The sequence below is a fragment of the Furipterus horrens genome, unplaced genomic scaffold (genome assembly GCF_987537825.1).
Source record: "Furipterus horrens unplaced genomic scaffold, mFurHor1.1.pri manual_scaffold_13, whole genome shotgun sequence".
Lineage (NCBI taxonomy): Eukaryota > Metazoa > Chordata > Mammalia > Chiroptera > Furipteridae > Furipterus > Furipterus horrens.
The window spans coordinates 18,839,758-18,859,510 of NW_028327183.1; the positions used below are offsets into that span (position 1 = coordinate 18,839,758).

General features: G+C 35.9%; 1 protein-coding gene across 1 annotated transcript in view; it reads left to right on the forward strand.

Moving 5' to 3' along the window:
- Nucleotides 1–19,753, forward strand: part of HYDIN (HYDIN axonemal central pair apparatus protein) — a 280,489-nt gene that overhangs the window by 77,122 nt on the left and 183,614 nt on the right. Inside the window, exons 10-12 of the mRNA XM_090260317.1 lie at nt 6,313–6,431; nt 11,226–11,449; nt 18,578–18,645. Coding sequence (XP_090116443.1) covers nt 6,313–6,431; nt 11,226–11,449; nt 18,578–18,645 — 411 coding nt within the window. The remainder of the gene's footprint in view (nt 1–6,312; nt 6,432–11,225; nt 11,450–18,577; nt 18,646–19,753) is intronic.

The following is a 19,753-nucleotide window of genomic DNA, read 5'->3' on the forward strand; positions in this document are numbered from 1 at the left end:
TTTTATTTTTAGAAATTCTTTACAGTTTTAACATTTTCATTTTCTTCTTCATTATGGTATTTATTTCCTTATTTACCTCTTTAAAGATTTTAAGAATACTATGTTAGATTTTATTTAAGAGTTTTCTATTATCTCTAGCTCTTCAGGTACTAATTTACATGTTAGTGGTAACCACTGACTTTCCTCCTACTGGCTTGTTTTCTCAAATGGTTTGAAATGTTTATACTGTGAGGTTATCTTTATTATGTACTATGAACTAAATGTCCATTTCCCCCCATATTCGCATGTTGAAAACCTAATCCTCAATGTGATGGTATTTAGGGGTGATTAGGTCATGAGGGTGGAGCCCTCATGAATGGGATTTTGTCCTTACAAAAAGGACCTCACCCCTACCTCTATGTGAGGACACAGTGAGAGGACAGCATCTGTGAGCCAGGAAGTGAGCTCTCAGCAGACACTGGATACCCCAGTGCCTTGATCTTGGACTTCCCAGCCTCCAGAACTCTGATAAATAAATTTTTGTTATTTAAGCCACCCAGTCTGTGGTATTTTTGTTATTGCAGCCCAAACAGACTAAGACAGCATGTGTACTGGATCGTGGAAGTATTCCTTCAGAGAAATTTTTGTTTCTTTTGATAAGGGCCCTGTAACTTATTTTCTCAGTTTCTGAATCTTTCACCTACAATGTAGTGTAAATTTGGGTCCCATACCTGTGCAGAGAACTTTGATTTTTCATAGGAGCCTTTTTCACTCCTCAGAGTGACAGGTAGAGGACAAGCTTCATCACTGCTTCCCTAGACCAATAGGTAGAGTTTTTCTAGTTTCCTTTTTGGATAGAGGCATCCTTTTTAAAGTCCTGGATTTATGTGAGGATCTATGTTCAATTCTTCACTCCCAGATAGGAACAAAGCCTTATGTTTTGTTTCTGTGAGGGTGTTAAAACTGAAGCCACTGGGTCGCAAGGCTTGTATGTACTTTATAAATCTCTGAATTTCCTTTATATTTCTAGCACCTGGCATTTTCCTTTTTTCTTTCTTTTGAGTTTGGATAAGTATTAAAATAAGTGGTTTCATATTTTTAACATGCTTTATTTTTGTGTTTATAGTTTAAGGGTGGACTGAGTCAGCTAACTCTGCCATGTTGCCCTAAGTTAACGTGGTTAACGTGTGTGTCTGTTTCTTGAGGTAATGTTCTTAGAGGATCACTTATTAAAAATCACTCTAGCTTCTTTTTAAAAATGTAGATTTTGGGGTTTCATCTATACTTTCTTGAATCAAAATCTTTGGAGGTGATGCTAGAGAATATTTTAAATGAAGACTAAAAAGTGTGTAATAAGGTTCCATGATACAAAATCTATGTGGAGAGAAATCAGTTTTATTACTGTACAATGAAAACAGAAATTTATAAAAGCAATATCACAATAGCATTTAGCAATATGAAATACTTAGACATAAATTTGACAAAAGATGTGTTAAACCTGTACAGTGAACTACAAAACATTGTTGAGAGAAATTAGAGACCTAAACTATACCTTGTTAATAGGAAGCTAAATACAATATCATTAAGATGTCATTTCTCCCTCAAATTAATCTCTACATTCAGTGCAATCCAAATTGAAAGCCCAGATGAATTTTTTGTAGAAATTGACAAGTTGACTCTAAAATTCATATGGAAATGCAAAGAACCCAGAATAGCCAAAATAATTTTGGAAAAAGAGGTATAAAACTGGAAAGCTACTACTACCTGATTTCAAAACAATTTACAATTATCAGAATAATCCCCAATAATCTCCCCATCTCAAAATTCTTCACTTAATCACATCTTTTGCCATATATGGTAATATTTATAGGTTCCAGAAATTAGGATGTGGACCATTATTCAGCTAACCACAGATCCCATGTGGATGTCCAGTTGTTTTAGCTCTATACTACATAGCCCATCTTTCCTTAATGATATTCAATGCTTGCTGTGTCTTAAATCAAACTTACATATATGTGTGCATTTATTCTGAGTTCTGTATTCTATTTCCTTAGTCATTTTTGCACTTTCCCCGATACCAAATTATCTCAATTGTAATAGCTTTATAATACATTTTAATATAAGAAAGGCCAATTCCCCTCAATTTATTCTTGCTTAAGAATCTCTTGGTTATTATTGGCCCTTTGTTTTACATTTAAATTTTGTGATCAACCACCAAATTTCACCAAATTCTGCCTGCTAGCATTTTGTCTGTTAAAGCATTAAAATTATAGATATAGATCAACTGAAGGAAAATTGACAACTTTATGATGTTCAGTCTTCTTTGTCAAGAACATAGCCCAGTTCCCCATTTACTTAGATCTTTGTTAGTATCTTTCAATAAAGTTTTACATTTTGCTCATTGAAAGATTCTAACAAGTATATTTTGTTAGATTTATTTCTAGGCACTATTTTTGTTGCTGTTTTAAATAGTATCTTGACAGTAATTTTTCTGATTGTGCTGGGTATAGAAATGCAGATGACTTTTGTATATTGATTTGGTAACCATCGGTTTTACTCTTATCTTATTTATTTAAAAAGATTATCTCTAGATTCTTTCGAATTTCCAGACAGACAGTAGTTTGTTCTTCGTATTTATCCTCTCCCCCTTTTTTTCTTGTCTTACTGCACAGGAATAGAGCTCAAGTATAATATTGGACCTCTAAGGTATCTAGATGGCGAGTGTTTGAAAGCCCATGGTTACATTTTATGGTATTTAATGCAGTGTAATCTCCTGTATTCAGCGATTTCAGGGCTGTTAAAGGGGCTCTGTAGTGCAATCCTCTGCTACTTATGTGTGAAAACAAGGTAATGTAATCATAGGTGAGAAACTGCCCTATTTTTAAAAACATTTTACTGTTTTGCACTTCTAATAAGGAATCTGCCCTCTTAGCTTGTTCCTAAAATTTAGGCTAACTCTTGTTAAATGCAAGGCTGGGTACTACTTGTACTCTCATTCCATCCTGGGTGAGGGAAAGGGCTAACTACAAATAAGACAGATTCCTTTGAAGTAATTAATAACTCCCAAAGAAACATTGGCTCACTGCTTTATTACAATACATCTCTTTTTCTAAAATTTATTTATTAAGGAAGGCAGTCAAGGTAACAGATGGGGAAAGCTTTAAGCCTGACAGTTATAAATAGTCTTGCAGTTTATTCCACAATATATTTGCAGTTCCCTTTCTTTGACATTCCAAAAGTTGGATCCCTGTCAAAATACTTTGCTTTTGACCAAGGAGTACAAATCATTACCAATAGATTTAAACACTAAAATAATGGAGTAAGGTAGCGAGGTTTGGACTCTGTGAAATTTTTACTTATGTTCTAGAATATTGTCAACACTAATACCTGGCCTTTACAGAAACCTCTTTTCTGGAGATCAGATGGACTGGGGGAACCCTTTGAAGAAATCAGCTGTTCCAGATATTTCTAGGATTGCTTTTATTTTTTATAATCCAAGTAATACTTGCCTAATGACCACTGTGTTGCCACACACTAGAGGGACACAGAAGAGTATTCCTGTCTTTAAAAGGACAGTCATGGAGAGAAAGCATTAAAGATACAGAAGCTAAATAGCAACAGAAGGTGGTGGAACAAAAAATGTCATAGGTGTTATAATAATGATAATAAATTAAAAATATCATTTGGTTGTTCAAAGTGTATTTGCTGTAAAACTGAAAAAAATCTAAAAGAGCATCAAAAGTATTTTTAATATTCAGAACATTACACACAAAGCAAATATATAATTTTTCCTTATATAACTGAAATTAAAGTGATGCAAATTTAAGGAAAACCTATCACACTATCAAAGATTTTTAAAAGTAGTGATATACCTACTGCTGAGGAGGATGTGGAGAGACAGGAACCACTAAGTACCAACTATCATTCGGGAGGGCAATATGCCCATAGCTGTCAGAATGTCACATGTGCATCTCTTTATCCTGGCAACTCTATTTCCAGTAATGGTGGGCTTGGTAATTTGTATCAACTCTTTCTCTAAGAACAGCTAGAAGAGCAAGACAAAGTATCTTTTAAAACCTGTTTTGAAGGTAAAACAGAGCTACTAGAACAGTGAATAATTATGGTCCAACATCCAGGAAAAGAAAGAACAATTAAACTTTGTGGGGACGGACTCTTTATTCTTAAAACAATACAGACTTTTTGGTAGATACTGCAGAGAGGGTGAAAAGTTAAGTTGCATTAGGGAGAAAACATCGGCATTAATGGAATGCACAAGGAGAAAGGGCCCTAGTAATCCCCCAGGCTTGAGGGTAGGACCCAGTGAAGTAGCAACCAGAAAAGGACCAGCTCTCACAAGGACTCAGTTTTGAATTAGTTTTCAGGTATCAACTTTATTAGACAGTTCTTCACTGTCTTAATTAATCCCTAATGTTGTAAGGCATCTATTGTATGTGAGATAGTAACATCTCTTTTATATCTAGGATAGTACTAGCTACATTCCTTTCTTGGGAGAATAGAGAAAAGAGTCACTCAAATGATTTTCTGCAGGGCTTACTTAATTCTCTCACCGACTAAACTACAAATGGTTAGATTAGGTCATCTGTGATTGCTAAGCTCCCCAGTCACTGGCCAGAAACTGGAGAAAGATATCATCTTAGGGCTTAGTTATCTCTACAGTTTTTTATATACACTGATCAGACTCAGTCAAAATAATCATGCATGTGAGGAGGCAACATGTTGATAGGACATTAGATAAACAATAGAAACAAACCCATAGGGAGCCAGATAATAGAATTATCAGATACAGATTTTAAGTAAAGACAAGATTGAGCAGAGACCTGGAAACTACAAAAAATCTAAAGGAAAGTCTAGAACTGAAAAGTTATAATGATAAATTAAGAACTCAGTAGAAAGATTTAATAGCCTATTAGGTGCAGCCACAGTAGATTTTATAAACTGGAAATTAAATAAATCAAAAGAAAATATTCACACTAAAATGTGTAGAGAAAAAATACAGAAAAGAGCCTAAGAGGCAAGTGGAATGTGGCAAAAAGGTCATATATATTTCCATTATATAAGTATATAAATATTATTTTTATATACATAGAAGGAAAGAAATGAGAAAATGGATCATAAGCAATATGTGAAGAGATAATGACTAAAAAGTTTCCATCAACAGTTGAAAGGCATTCATCCACAGATTCAAGAAGTGCCACAAATTCCAAGAAGGATAAATGTAAACCACATCTGAGAATATTTATATAGTAGTAAAACTGCTGAAAACCAAAGACAAAAAGAAAATGTTAAAGCAGTCAGAGGAAAAGACGTATTAATTCAAATGAGTAGTAAGGCTATAAGCTGAGTTCTCAGCAGAAATGATGGAAGACAAGATGCGATAGAATGATGTCTTCAAAGTGCTTAAAGAGATTATAGGAAAATTGGCCATAAATATGTTCAAGGGTATTCATTATATTATAATTTGTTATAGTTAAAAGTTGGAAACCACAAAAGAGACTGGTTAAAGATATTTACCTCTCCTTTAAGTATGATATGTTAAAATGTTCCAGATTTATTGTAAGTGAAAAAAGCAGGTTATAAAATAATATATAGCATATTCTCTCATTTATGTTAACAGTATTTAAATGTGATTGAGTATGGAAAGATCAGTTCCAAAATGCATTATATTTGGATGGTGAAATTATGAGAGAATTGTCGCTTTTTCTATAATATTTTCATAATAATCATGTATTATCAAGTGGAGATTTTTCCACTTTTTAAAAGAAAACAAAACTACTCAGTACTTGAAAGGTTTGTGCTCTGCACTGACCCTGTGTCCATTCTGGATGTGTAATGAGGGATACTGTTTAATGGGTTCCATTACCTCTACATGAAAGAACCTGCAAAGTAAGGTAAGATTCTGAGACTCAGATTCCTTAGTACCTTGACTCTTCCTAAACCTATGTGAACAACATCCCTTGGAGCTGCATGGTGACTCATTTTATGGAAAGCATCAATCAGTGACCACTCTTGAATGATTTAGAGACATTCCTTTATAAGAAACTTAAGGATGCAGTCAAGATTGGGTTAATTTTTTTAAATTGTTTTGTTCTGCTAAAATATCAGCCTAAATTGCAAAATAAACTCTTCCCTAAAGGTAAAAAACTAACAGTGGTCCTGTTTATTAAAACTAAACTAAAGCTTTATCCGTGGTTAAACTGCAGTTCTTCCAGTCCAGTGTAGGGAGTTGGTGCAATAATCCAGAGTGCTTACATTGGTAACAAGTTCTGGATAATAAAGCATCATGGACTAATAAAGTTCAAATTGTTTTTATAGGCCGAGAGATCCGTCTGCCCCTTCGAATCAAAGGGGAAGGAATGGGACCAAAGATTCACTTCAACTTTGAATTGCTGGATATTGGAAAAATCTTTGTTGGATCTGTACATTGTTATGAGGTAATCACTAGAATTGTTCATTGAGGGTCAAACAGTATATGGCTTGTCTTATTTTGTTTTGTGTTTTTATTGATAGAAAATTTGTGTAATCACATCCATTTGCCATTATTCATACTTTATTCAGACCCCGAAGTGATCTCTTTCTCCTCTTTCCTAGCCTTGTTGAGTGGAGCAACTCTTTCCATCCTCTTCAGCCTCCTCTAACTTTATTGAAAGCATCAAAACCATAACTTTGTTGGTTTAATCCTCATCACTTTGTAGATTATAAAGGGGAACTCCATAAATACATCTTCCCATCTGTTTAATGCTTGTTCTCTGACAGCATAAATCCTACAGATCAGAGGAGAGAGAACCTACATTTTCTAGAATGTCCTAATGAGGATAGCTCTTTTCACACTTCAGAATCTTCTCTAAATGCAGTAGTCTCCAATCCATGATTTAAAAACCAGTCATTGGGGTTTCTTTCCAATTAAAAAGAAAATGGTACTTTTAAAAAGATGTATTAATGGGTTCATAAGGATCAAAGTTGCTTCAATACCACCTCATCATAAATTTGTATCAAGGACACTTCTTTACAGAATAAAACTATAATCATTGGAATTTTATTTTAGAAAGATTCCAAATTATAAATGTTTGTATTTCTATGGAGGTAATAATAAAACTTATTGTTCAGTGAGTGCGTGAGGTTTAATTAGTGTGTCAGGTCCCATGCTTTATTGTGGGTGTGTGCCAATGTATAAGGGTATAGTTTCTAATCCTTACAGAACTATGAAAGGTAGGTTTTACTGTACCGACTTTACCAGAAGAAGTAGGCAGAGAGGAGCTATCTCTATCTAAAAACCACCCTTCATGTGTGTTGCGCACACATGCATCATTTGTTCACTTAGTCCCCACAAAACCCCTATGGAGTAGCTACAATGACTATACCCATTTTATAGACAAGGAAACTGAGGCTTAGAGACATTTTGCTAGTTAAGGTAACTAATGTTAAATACGGTAACAAACAAATACAAAAATATTTTCTCTCAAAACAGGTAAAAGTCTATTTTGTTGCTTATATCAAGTCCCTGACAAGGTTGCTAATCAGCAGGTGGCTCTCCTCCAGCTGAGAATGAGGATCCGAGGCTCCTTATATCATATGCTCTGTGGTCTCATATGTGTCATGCTGGCAGGAGAAAGAGCACAGAGGGTTGCACAGGAAAGATTCATTGGAGATATCACTTTGGTCCACATCCCGTTAGCTGTCCATAACTGCAAGGGAGGCTGGGAAATGGAGTCTAGCTGTAAGCACAGGGAGAAGAGAATATGGATTCAATGAACAGCAAACCTGACTGTCACATTTGTTAAGTCACTGACAAGGTCACACAGCTTGTAAATGTTAGTGAGCCATGGGTTTTAGGGCCCTCTGTCCTGTGGGGAGAGAAGGCCTGCTGGCTTTTCAACCTCAGGCTCTCACCATATGCAAATCCAGTCTATAGCAGCTCAGCTCTCGGCCCAGCCTAACTGCACTCACATGGAAAGTAAATGTGAGTTTTCCACAGCGCCCTTCGTCCCCACGTTCACTAGAGTAATTATGGCCTAAATGGGATGATGTAAAAAGGAAACGGGTTGTTAATGTCATGATGAGATGGAATAGACATAAGAGCACAATTGAAAGAAATCAGTCACATGACTGTCATAAAATAAAAAGTGGCACAGCTGCTATGTTGCAAACTGTGTTGAAAAAGATAAGTCACTTAAGGATGAAAATAAAAAGATACAATCATTTTTACCAAATTGATATTCTGTCTGTAATTTATCCAGTGTGAATTTCCCTTACATCTTAGAAACTGTATCTTATGGATGCCATATCAGGAAAGGACCTTAGTTCTGATACAAAATGGTAAGGTTTCCCTGAGTGTAATAATAATTTCTTGCAGATTTAACACAAACGTACTTTAGGCCACCACTTCTCACCCTCCCAGATTTGAGCAGTAAAGCAAACCACAGCCAGCTAAATAAGTGTTAAATGAGGTGCAGCATCAGACTGGACAGTTTTGAGAGCTGTGCACTGGCAGAGAAGGGCATGGTAAAGTGCTTCTTATGGGGATATTTTGCACTCGCTGCATATTTATTGCTGATGCCTCGTTGCATCTCTCTTTCAATTTATTACGTTACCTTCTTGAGACAAATTTGAATAACTACCTATTGCCCTTAGTCATTGCTGAGCTTAGCAGATCCATAAAGAATAAACCAGAACCCCAAGAGTATACAGTCTTCCCCAGTGTAATTAGAAGGGAAACAAATGAGAGGGGAAGTTCTCCTATACATTTTCTCCTCTCCAAGGAGCTGAACTGCACGCATAAGGGTATTACTGGTAATCAAAAGGTCTCAGAATTGTGACCCAAACAATTTGGTGAATTCTGTGCACATAAGTAGGTTTTACTTTGTGAGGGAGAGAAGAATGACATGCATATTTTTGAAAACGAAAGAGCAGGCACCTTATAGAAAATCTGGGGGGAACATTGGTGTTAACCAAAAAACTAAAAAGGCAATTCTGCATCTTCTTAGAGAGAAGAACAAGGGTCCTTTGAGCTACCTTAACACCTTTGAGTTACCACTAGGGTTTATGTTTTTTCTTAAGCACAGGTAAATTTTAAACCCATTCTGCTTAGCACTGGGGCTATAAATAGCAATAACCATCATTTAAGCACTTTTTGCCAGGCACTATTCTGAAAGTTACATAAGTGAATAAATTTCACCTTCATAGCAATCTGAGAAGTTAGTCGTACTTACATTTTACAGATGGGGAGAGGGGCACAGAGAAACAAAGCAGGTTGCAAGGTCACACAGCTAGTAAGTCAGCCCAGGGATTTGGCTTCTGAGTCCCTAATCATAATCCCTTTTCTACATGATCTCCTTCAAAGTAATGAAGGGTGAACCATGATTCTCATGACCAGGGAACTTAAAACAGAGAAAGGGAAAAGAGAAATAAATGTAAAAACATGAATAAAAACTCAAGTAGCAATTAGTTATATGTCTGTTTTGGTGCATTGTCTGTCTTCTCTTGACAGAGTGGTTGTCTTCCTCTGCAAGGGGCCGTTACTCTGTCCTGCAGCTCTTGATCCTTTCTTCTCTGCTTCTCCAGAGGCAGCCTGAGCTGGTGGACCCCCACATCCACCAGACCCCATTGCTTTGGTTACCTAGCCCTCTCCTTTTATTACAACAGCGAACTTGTAGGCCAGGCACTGATTATGCATTATCTCATTTAATATAAATATACTAAGTTTCCTCTACCACACCTTCCCACAGTGCTACTACCCCCATTCTCACTTTCCACCAATAATCTTCTCAAAACAGAATCTAGAATAGTCAACCACCATTTCCTCTGCACCCAGATGCTGGTACTCTGGATACTGCAATCACATTCCATTGGAATCCTCTCTTTTTAAAGGGCAGGGATGACCTCTAATTAAAAATTAAAAATCTGGGCCCTACCTGGTGTGGCTCAGTTGAATGGAGCACCATCTCATAAACAAATGGTTGTAGGTTCAATACCCAGTCAGGGCACATACGTAGGTTGTGGGTTCAACCCCTGGTCCAGGCACATGTGTGTGACCCCTAGTTTGCCTACAGTCCAAGGTCCAGGCATCTAGAAGGCAACCAAGCAATGCTTCTCTTTCACAACGTTTTCCTCTTTCCTTTCCCCCTTCTCTAAAAGCAATGAATAAAACGTCCTTGGGTAAGGATAAAAAAAATTTTAAGTTAAAAAAATAAATCTGTAACATTTTCTTAGAGCTTATTCTTCTTAACCTCTGTCCACATTTTGACCCTTTCTGGAAATTCTTCTCCCTTGGCTTCTTGGTTCCTGACATGGAAAGTAGGTTCCACATACCTTTCCACACACTTTTCTGGATGTTTCTCCAAACTCTCCTGTGCTCTCCTCCAGTGCTTTCGGTGTAGGCTGAGGGCAGCTCCTACATACATAGAACGTGTTGTTCATAGGTTCAGGTGTAAGCATTGGCAAGAAAATGATGTCTCTTGGAAGCTCAGGAATAGAACTGTTTGGCTACAGTACAGGTTCACAGACAGGAATTGTGGGAGGTGGGAGTGGACGCCTGTGGAGGACTCTGACTGCTACACATGAGCTTTTGGCACATACCTAGTGTGCAGTCAAATATGGGCAATGACATGGTTCCAGAACACTAGTATATAGAAATAAAACAGTTCTATAGCAAAATGATTGCTAGCATAAGCATACCCAATAGGGTTGAGATAAAAATATCCCAATTGGATGAAATCTAATACCACAACAAAGAGAATCCTTGCAATCTGGAATCCACAATGATGTCATATTTATATTCATCAAGCTACCTTATAAACATAGCCTTAGGTAGTTCTTGCTCCTCTATTCTAACTTGCTTTTTGCTTTTCAGTATGCCACTTAATCTCAGCCTCCTCATGCATTTGAGAGAAATACCTACCTTCCCTTGGATTCTTTATAGAAAGCATCAAAACAGAGTATTTTAAGGCTCTTCTTCAGTAGATGTGATTAGGATCAGTCTTTATAGCATGAGTATAGTACACATGACTAACTTCATTTTAAAGAGAAAAACAGAAAATTACTTTCTGGCTTGGAACTCCTATCTTTAAACATTCAAGAGAAAAAACTGTTTTTCCCCTGGAGTTTTCCTTTGGTTCTATTTCCTGCAACTGTCTCTGTGTTGGTATTAAATAATACAGCCACCTGCTTATATGAAAATAAACTGGAGGCCCATGGTCTACCTTTTCATCCTTGCCTTTTTATTGATATAGGCAATACTGTCCAACAAAGGCAGCATTGACGCCCTCTTCAACATGGTCCCTCCAACCTCAGCTTTGGGGGCCTGCTTTGTTTTCAGTCCCAAGGAAGGCATCATCGAACCAAGTGGAGTCCAGGCTATCCAGATTACCTTCAGTTCTGCCATCCTGGGACATTTTGAAGAAGAGTTCCTGGTCAATGTCAATGGGTCACTTGAGCCTGTGAAACTGACTATTAGGTAAGATATATCTATATAACTAACGCAGCAATTCACTGACCTTTTTACCTCCTGCTTTCTTAAACTTCATAACTGGATCATGTCTTAAATATCCGTAACTGACTTGGTTGGTATGAACACATCAACTTACTGGAGTGTTTTAAATTTCCACCAGTGTTTCCCTACTAAGTGTATAACTTATTATTGTAACATGGATACAGATGCTATTTTGGTATCTAGTTTTTTTCTGTAAGCTATAACCTTATAAAACAAGGACTTAATCATTAAATTAGTTTCTGTTTACTCTCTCTGCTTTAGGATGTTTGGGGAAAATAAGGTAACACCTGGATAAAATCATCTCTTTATTGTCACAGTGTCACCAAACCTTCATCTTTTGCATTTATTTTGATGAAATTCTTTAAATGCTCGTATTTATAATGCCTACAGGTATTATAAGAGAGTCTACTAATGTGTCAGTCAGCCAAGGCTCGACACTTGCAGCTTTTGTGCTAGAATTCTTTCGATGGCTTCTCCAGCTGCTTGTGGTCATTGAAAGTCATTAATAGCAGAGTTTGTCCTCGGGTTTTAAAAAGAATATCTCTGTGACCAACCCATTGGGGAGACCTATAACTTCAGTTTCTGGTGCTTAGAGAGGTAATATTTTCAGAACACATCACAGATTCTGTCTGGATTCCCACAGTAACAGGCTGCTAATTAGCATGGCAGTCTCTCATTATGGTTACTGCTTCAGGACCTCTCTCCCTCTATGGATGAGGTCTCCTTTGGGGTCCGGAGATAACATATGGCCTGAAGGGTCCTAGGAAAAGTTACTGATCTTAGAATATCCACTGGAAATTCAAAATCTCAAGATGAGCTCAATAGTTATTATCATTTTTTCTTGGGTCATTCTTCTAAGTAAGTATCCTTGTTATGGGGTGAAGCACATCCTCCCAAAATTCATACATTGGAGTCCTAGCACAAAGTACCTTAGAATGTGACTGCCCTTGGAGATAGAACTTTTAAAGAAATAATTAAGGTAAAATGAGGTCATTTGGGTGGGCCCTAATCCAATCTGACTGGTAGTGTCTTTATAAGAAGAGGACATTTGGACAAATACACAAATAGGAAGAGACCATGTGAAGACACAGAGAGAAGACAGCTATCTACAAGCCAGTGAAGGAGTCTCTTGGAAGAAACCAATCCTGCCAATACAATGATATTGGACTTCCAGTCTACAGAACTGTAAAAAAATTAATTTCTGTTGTTTAAGCTACCTAATCTGTGAGATGTCAATACCCCACTTTCAATTATTGATACAACAACTGGGAAGAAGATAATAAAGAAAATAAAAGAGTTGAACACTATAAACCAACTAGGCCTAACAGACACCTACAGAACACTCCACCCAACAAGTGCACTTGGAACATTTCCAGGACAGACAATATGCTAAGCCATCAAACAAGTCGCAATAAACTTTAAGTGATTTGAATCATACAGAATGTGTTCTTCAACCACAAAGAAATGAAATTAAAAATCAAACAGAAGGAAATTTAGAGAATTCACAAATATGTAAAAACTAAACAAACTTCTAAATTACCAATGGAGCAAAGAAGAAATCACAAAAAAAAAAAAAAATTAAAATACTTTGAAATAAATGAAAAAAAAACAAGATATTAAAACTTCTGAGATGTAGTGAAAGTAGTGTTTATGAGAAGTTTATAGCTGCAAGTGCTTATGTTTAAAATGGAGAAAGATCTCAAATTAATAATCTAAATTACTACCTTAAAAACTTGAAAAAGGAAAGCCAAATAAATTCAAAACAAGCACAAGGAAAGAAATGATAAAGATTAGACTGGAAATTGATAATATAAAAAACAAAACAATTGAGAAAATTAATTAAACTGAAAATTAGGTCTTTGAAAAGACAGACAAACTTCAGTGAAACTGACCAGGAAAAAAAATGGAGAAAAGCCTCAAATTACTAAAATTAGGATTTGAAGAGGGACATTAATATCAACCTTACAGAAGTAAAAAGGATTATTAGGGAATGTTATGAAGTATTGTATGCCAACAAATTAGATTATCTAAGTGAAATAAACATGTTCCTAGAAAGACACAAACTATCAAAACTAACTCAAAAGAAACAGAAACTATGAATAAACCTATAATAGCCTAGGGAGTTTGAAATAGCGCCGCCACCACCACCACCACCACCCACCTTTTGCCCCAACACACACACACACAACCCAGGAACAGATGGCTTCACCAGAGAATTCTACTGAATGTTTAATGAAGAATTAGCATCAGTTCTCCACAAAATACCATCTACCCTCAGAGAAGAGTTATGAACACTTTCCAACTCATACCAAAACCAGATAAAAACATAAGGAACTGAAGACCAATAACTTCTGCAAATATAGACACAAAGACTCTTGACAAAAAACTAGCAAACCAAATCAAACCAGCAACATATAAAAAGGATTATACACAGTGACCAAGCAGAATTTATCCCAGGAATGAAAGTTTGGCTCAGCACAGGAAAATCAGTGTTATACAACATATTAATAGAATAAAGGACCAAAACTACAAAATTATCTCAATAAACATAGAAAAAGCATTCACCAAAATTAAACACTTTTTTATGATTAAAAAAAAGACAAACAAAACAAAACAAAAACACAAATACAACCAACCTCAACAAACTAGGAATAGAAAGGAATTCCTCAACTCGATAAAGAATATCTATGGAAAAACTCCCATCTAACATTGTATTTAGTAGTAGAAGACAGGTTGCTTTCACATTAAGGTCAGGAACAAGACAAGGATACCTGCCATTGCCACTTATATTCAACATTGTACTAGAGGTTTCTGTCTAAGATTCTATCTAAGGCAAGTAGGCAAGAAAAAGAAATAAAATCATCTAGATTGGAAAGGAAAAAGTAAACCTCTCTTTACAGATGACATGATGCTATATATAAAAATCCTAAAGTGCACACACACACACAAACTAAAGAGTTAATAAATGAGTTCAGGAAAATATAGGATATAAGATCAGTATACAAAAGTCTATTCTATTTCTAGACTCTAATAATGAAAATTCAGAAATGAAGTTAAGAAAATTCCATTTACGATTTCGAAAAGAATAATATACATGAGAATAAATTTAACAAAAACTGCAAGACTTATACATTGAAAACTATAAAACATTGCAGAAAGGAATTTAAAAGAAGAACTAAATAAAAGAAAAGACATCTGTGTCCATAGGCTGGAAGACTTAATATGGCAATACTTCCCAAAATGATGTATAGATTCAATATGATCCCTATTAAAATCCCAGCTGCTTTTTTTTTTTTTTGCAATAATTGGCAAGCTGATCCTAAAAGTCGTATGAAAATACCAGAAAACCAGAATAGCCAAAACAATTTTGAAAACTAAGAACAAAGTTGGAGGGCTAAGTCTTTCCATTTCAAAACTTTCTACATAGATAATAGTTATCAGGACTGTGTACCATAACACATTGACATATATATGTCATATATATATATAGATATATCTCAATGGTATAGAAATGAGATTCCAAAAATAGATTTTTACATTTATGGTCAGTTTATTTTTAGCAAGGCTATTCAGACAGTATCAATGGTAAAAGGGATAGTTTTTTCAACAAATGGTGCTGGAGTAATTGGATATCCATACACAATGGAATGAAGTTGGGTCTCTGCCTCACACAATATACAAAGTAACATAAAACAGATCAAAGGCCTAAATGCAATAACTAAAACTATAGAACTGTTAAAAGAAAATGTAGGTATGGATATGCATGACCTTGGATTAGGCAAAGGTATCTTAAATATGACACCTAAGTACAAGCAATTACAAATAAATAAGTAAGACTTCATCAAAATTTTAAAAATCTTGTTCTGTAAAGACACTATCAAGAAAGTGAAATGACAGCCTACAAAATGGGAGAAGGTATTTGCAAATCATATCTGAAAAGGAACTTGTATCTAGTATTTCTTACATAAAGAGCACTTACAACTCAATTGTAAATTGTAAACAAAACAATAAGAAAACAACTCAATTAAAAATGTGAACAAAGCATTCGAGCAGCTATTTCACTAAAGAAGATATACAAATGGCCAATAACACATGAAAAGACTTAATGTCATTAATCATCAGGGAGATTCAGATCAAAACCACATACACTTAGATGGCTATAATTTAAAAGATGGAAAATGACAACTGTTGGTGAGATTATAGAGATATCAGAGCCCTCATACACTAATGGTGGAAATGTAAAATATTGCAGCCACTTTGGGAAATAGTCTGACAGCTCTTCAAATAAATAAACATTGAGTTACCATATGGCCCAGCAATTTCATTCCTTGATACATACTCAAGAAAAATGAAAACATGTCCACACAAAAACTTATACATGAATGTTTATTGCAGCATTATTCATAGTAGCCAAAAGGTAGAAATAATCTGAATGTCTATTGACTGATGAATAAATAAACAAAATGTAGTATACCCATACAATGGGATGTTATTAAGACCATAAAAAGGAATGAGAAAAAAATGAAGAATCTATGGGTACAACACAATACAGTGGATGAAACTTGAAAATACTATAAGTTACAAAAGACCACATATTATATAATTCCATTTATAGGAAATGTCCAGAAAAGAACATCTATATAGATAGGAAGTAGATTGGTGGTTACTGAGGGCTGGGGAGTGGGGGATCGAGGGTGATAGCTAAAGGGCATGGGGTTTCCTTTTGAGGTGATGAAAATATTCTAAAATTACCATGTTGATGGTTGCACGTATATGTGAATGTATAAAAAGTATTGAGTTATACACCTTAAGTGGGCATATTGTATGGCACATGAAATTATATTTCAATGAAGCTGTTTAAAAAATATTCCAGGAGTCTGTAATATTGAATAATAAGTTCTGTCATTTCTTAGGTAAATTTTAAAAATATCTGATGTCTTTTCCTAAAGATCCCAAACTAGTAGTGCATATCAATAGCAATGTCTGAGTTAGTTAAGGTGTTTTGGGGCTTTACATTGTGAATAATAGGATTTAAGAATCTCCCAGGAACCTACTCACAAGTGAGCTTGGACTAGTTAACACTCCAGGTGCTCTATGAAGGTTAAGTCTCTCGTTTTATCCTCTGGACATTACCATTTGCCTGAACTCCGGTGCCACGTTCTTATTTTAGATGTTTCTTCTTTTTTTTTTTCCAAAGGGATGGAAAAACTGACTGTGGGAAGCATTTTTATGTTTATCTTAAAACTAATCACAAATTGCTAAGAGAAATAGTCTTGTCTAAATTGCATGTGTCCAAAAGTGTTCTAGCACTTCAAACCTCAAACGATAGTTTTGAAAGCTGGGTAACTGTCTGGTGTCATGAAAAAATGTCTAATGATAAAGAGTTAAACCCATGTATAATGCATTATACATCCCCAGCTCCACACATTAATACTGACTTTACCAGGAACACTGTCTTGGGCCTTGTAGCAGAAATCTCTGTAGAGTTAAAATTGTGAATTCTGGATTTTGTTTTCTATTCTTTTATCATCAGGTATCCTCTGTCCTCAATACTACACAGTTTTGGCCAGTATGCCTTGAAAGATCAGAACAATTATACTTTTGCCATTTCTGTTTACTCTTCAACTACATGACAGAGTATTTTAAGTGGTTGGATAACCACTGTAAAATTAATTTTTTAAATGGTGATTAAAATAAATTACCTGTGTGCAGGTTTTTCCCTCAATTTTTTACATATATAATTTTGTAAGTTTTAACCACAGCACAGATATTTTGTCTTCAAAATATTTCACTTAACATGTCATAATAATCCAATCATTCTAACTCTTAGTCTTTATAATTATAACAGACCACACCATTGCTGGAGGGCTCAGACCACAGCACTGATGGAGGGCACAGTCTTGGCAGAGACTGTCTTAATATTCAGAATCCCAATAGAATGAATGTGACCATATCTAAGTCCAGATGGTATTCAGCCACAATTCCCTTAGTTATATGTGCCTTTGAACAAATGTGATTTAACTCTGGTTCTTTCTACTTCACTGATTAAATGACTGCTTTGTTGTGCAAATTTTTGAGCCTCTTTCTTACCTTCTTCAGCCTTTTATGCCTTTCAGACACTTTTGATCTGTTATTTTGCACCCTTCTCCCCAAAAAACGTCTTTTACAAGTCAAGTAGCTAACCTGTAGGCTGATTTGACTTCATTCTCAGCTGGATCCTAATTCCTTGCTGAGTACCAGCCATCCCTTTTGAAACCACTTTGGATCATTAGCATGAAACAGGATAAATGTTCCTGAGAAAGGCTGTTAGAATAGAAACTTGCTGCTTTGAGTCTTCACTGTCATGGCTCTCCCACACTTGCAGCAACCTCTCTCCACATTATATCAGATCTGTAGCAACCAGAAGTACCGCTAGGGCACCAATGCATTCAGCCTGGTGTGACACACCTACATCACCAATATCTGGAGCTGGGTGAGTAAGGATACTCGTATTTATGCTTAGTGTGTTTGCTGGTGATCCTGGAGTCTGTAGGATCTACTACAGGCATACCTCGCTTTATTGCACTTTGCTTTATTGCACTTCAGGGTGCTGCGTTTTTTGTTTGTTTGTTTACAAATGGAAAGCAAGACCCACTACCGGTAAAAAGACCACAACTCGCTTTATTGTGTTACTTGCTTTATTATGATGGTTTGGAACTGAACCCACAATATCTCCAAGGTATTTGTTTTAAACTAGAGCATTATTCCAAGATCATGAGGCCTTGCACTGAGAGAGAAATAGACTCAGATTTAGAGTAAAGGGTCCTTAAAAGTCACCTATTGGTCCTGTCTTTTATGCCTGAGGAAAAGAAACTAAAGCCTATAGAGGTACAGTGACTGGCCAAGAACACAGCTAGTTGGTGGTAGGAACTATTAACCACCGCGATAGACCATCATCTCATAGTTTGTTTTTTTCTCTTAAGTCCTAGATTCTACAATTGATTAAATGCCAAATTACGGTTTTCAGTACTGACCATCTCCCCACTTGCTGACATTTACCCTGCATTCACTGGGTCCTCTCGCCACTCACCTCCTTTTTACTTCTACTTCCAGAGGCTGTGTCATCGGACCCACCTTCCATTTTAATGTTCCTGCTCTGCACTTTGGTGATGTTTCCTTTGGTGAGTATTTTTCTGCTTTAATAGAAACAGAATTACCTTCACTTTTCTCTTACATGGGAGGAGGACAGTTTATAAAGAATCTTATCTTTTTTTAATGACTAATAGCTAAGAGGGTCTAGAATATTTCCTCTTCTGCAGTAGTGGCATTTCGGTGCCATTTCCCAGTTTTCTGTGTGTAAGTTGTAATTGTGTCCTGGGCACTGACAGCTGTCAGGTCATGTCTGTCCCCCTCTTCCAGCAGTGGAACAACGGAAAGCCTTATGCTTCATTCCACTGTCTAAACATTGGGAACATTCTATTTATATGAAGATCCTGATTTGCCAGTCTGGCTACAAGCAACCTTTTCGCAGAGATGCTCTCAAGTCCAAAATGAACTACTCAGTGGTAGTGTGATTCAGGTGTCTTATCACTCAAAATCAAAGACTTTTCTGTACTTTTTGTGTTATCTTCTCACTCAGGTACTTCTCTGAGTCATTTTCTCCCATCTAAGCTTCCCCAATAATAAAAATGATAATAACAATAGCAGCAAAAGTTCCTGTTTATTGGTTCTTCTATATATTCCAATCACTGCTAAGTGGATTACAATGTAGACTACATTAAATCTTTTAGCAATCCTATTGAGGGGGGTACTATTTAAGATCCCCATTTTAGAGATGGAAGAATTGAGCACTGAACAGTTAAATAACTTCCTAAAATCACATAGCAGTGGCAGAATTAGCATTTCAATTGAGGTATATTTAAATCATGTACTTTCAGAACAAGTGATATTGCCCCCAGAGAGGCAAAAAATTTGTCCTTGGAGGTTGAAAAACAAATATGATGATGGTTTGTGGTCCTCAAGAGTTCAACCCTACCCAAAAGAATCTTACTCCTTAGTATTTAATTTCTCTCTCAGGGAGAAATTGAGAGAGAAATTAAATAGAATTTAAATCATATTAAATATAATTGATTTGAATTAAAATTAGTTTATCACAGTGGTTCTTTTTAGAGGTGATAATTTTTAAAAGGTTGAAACCCCTAGTCTAAATCCATACTTCACAATCCTTTCCATTTGTCTCAGTTGCCTTCCATTTTGACTTTTAGTTCTTTTCCTTCTGCTTGGGGAGAA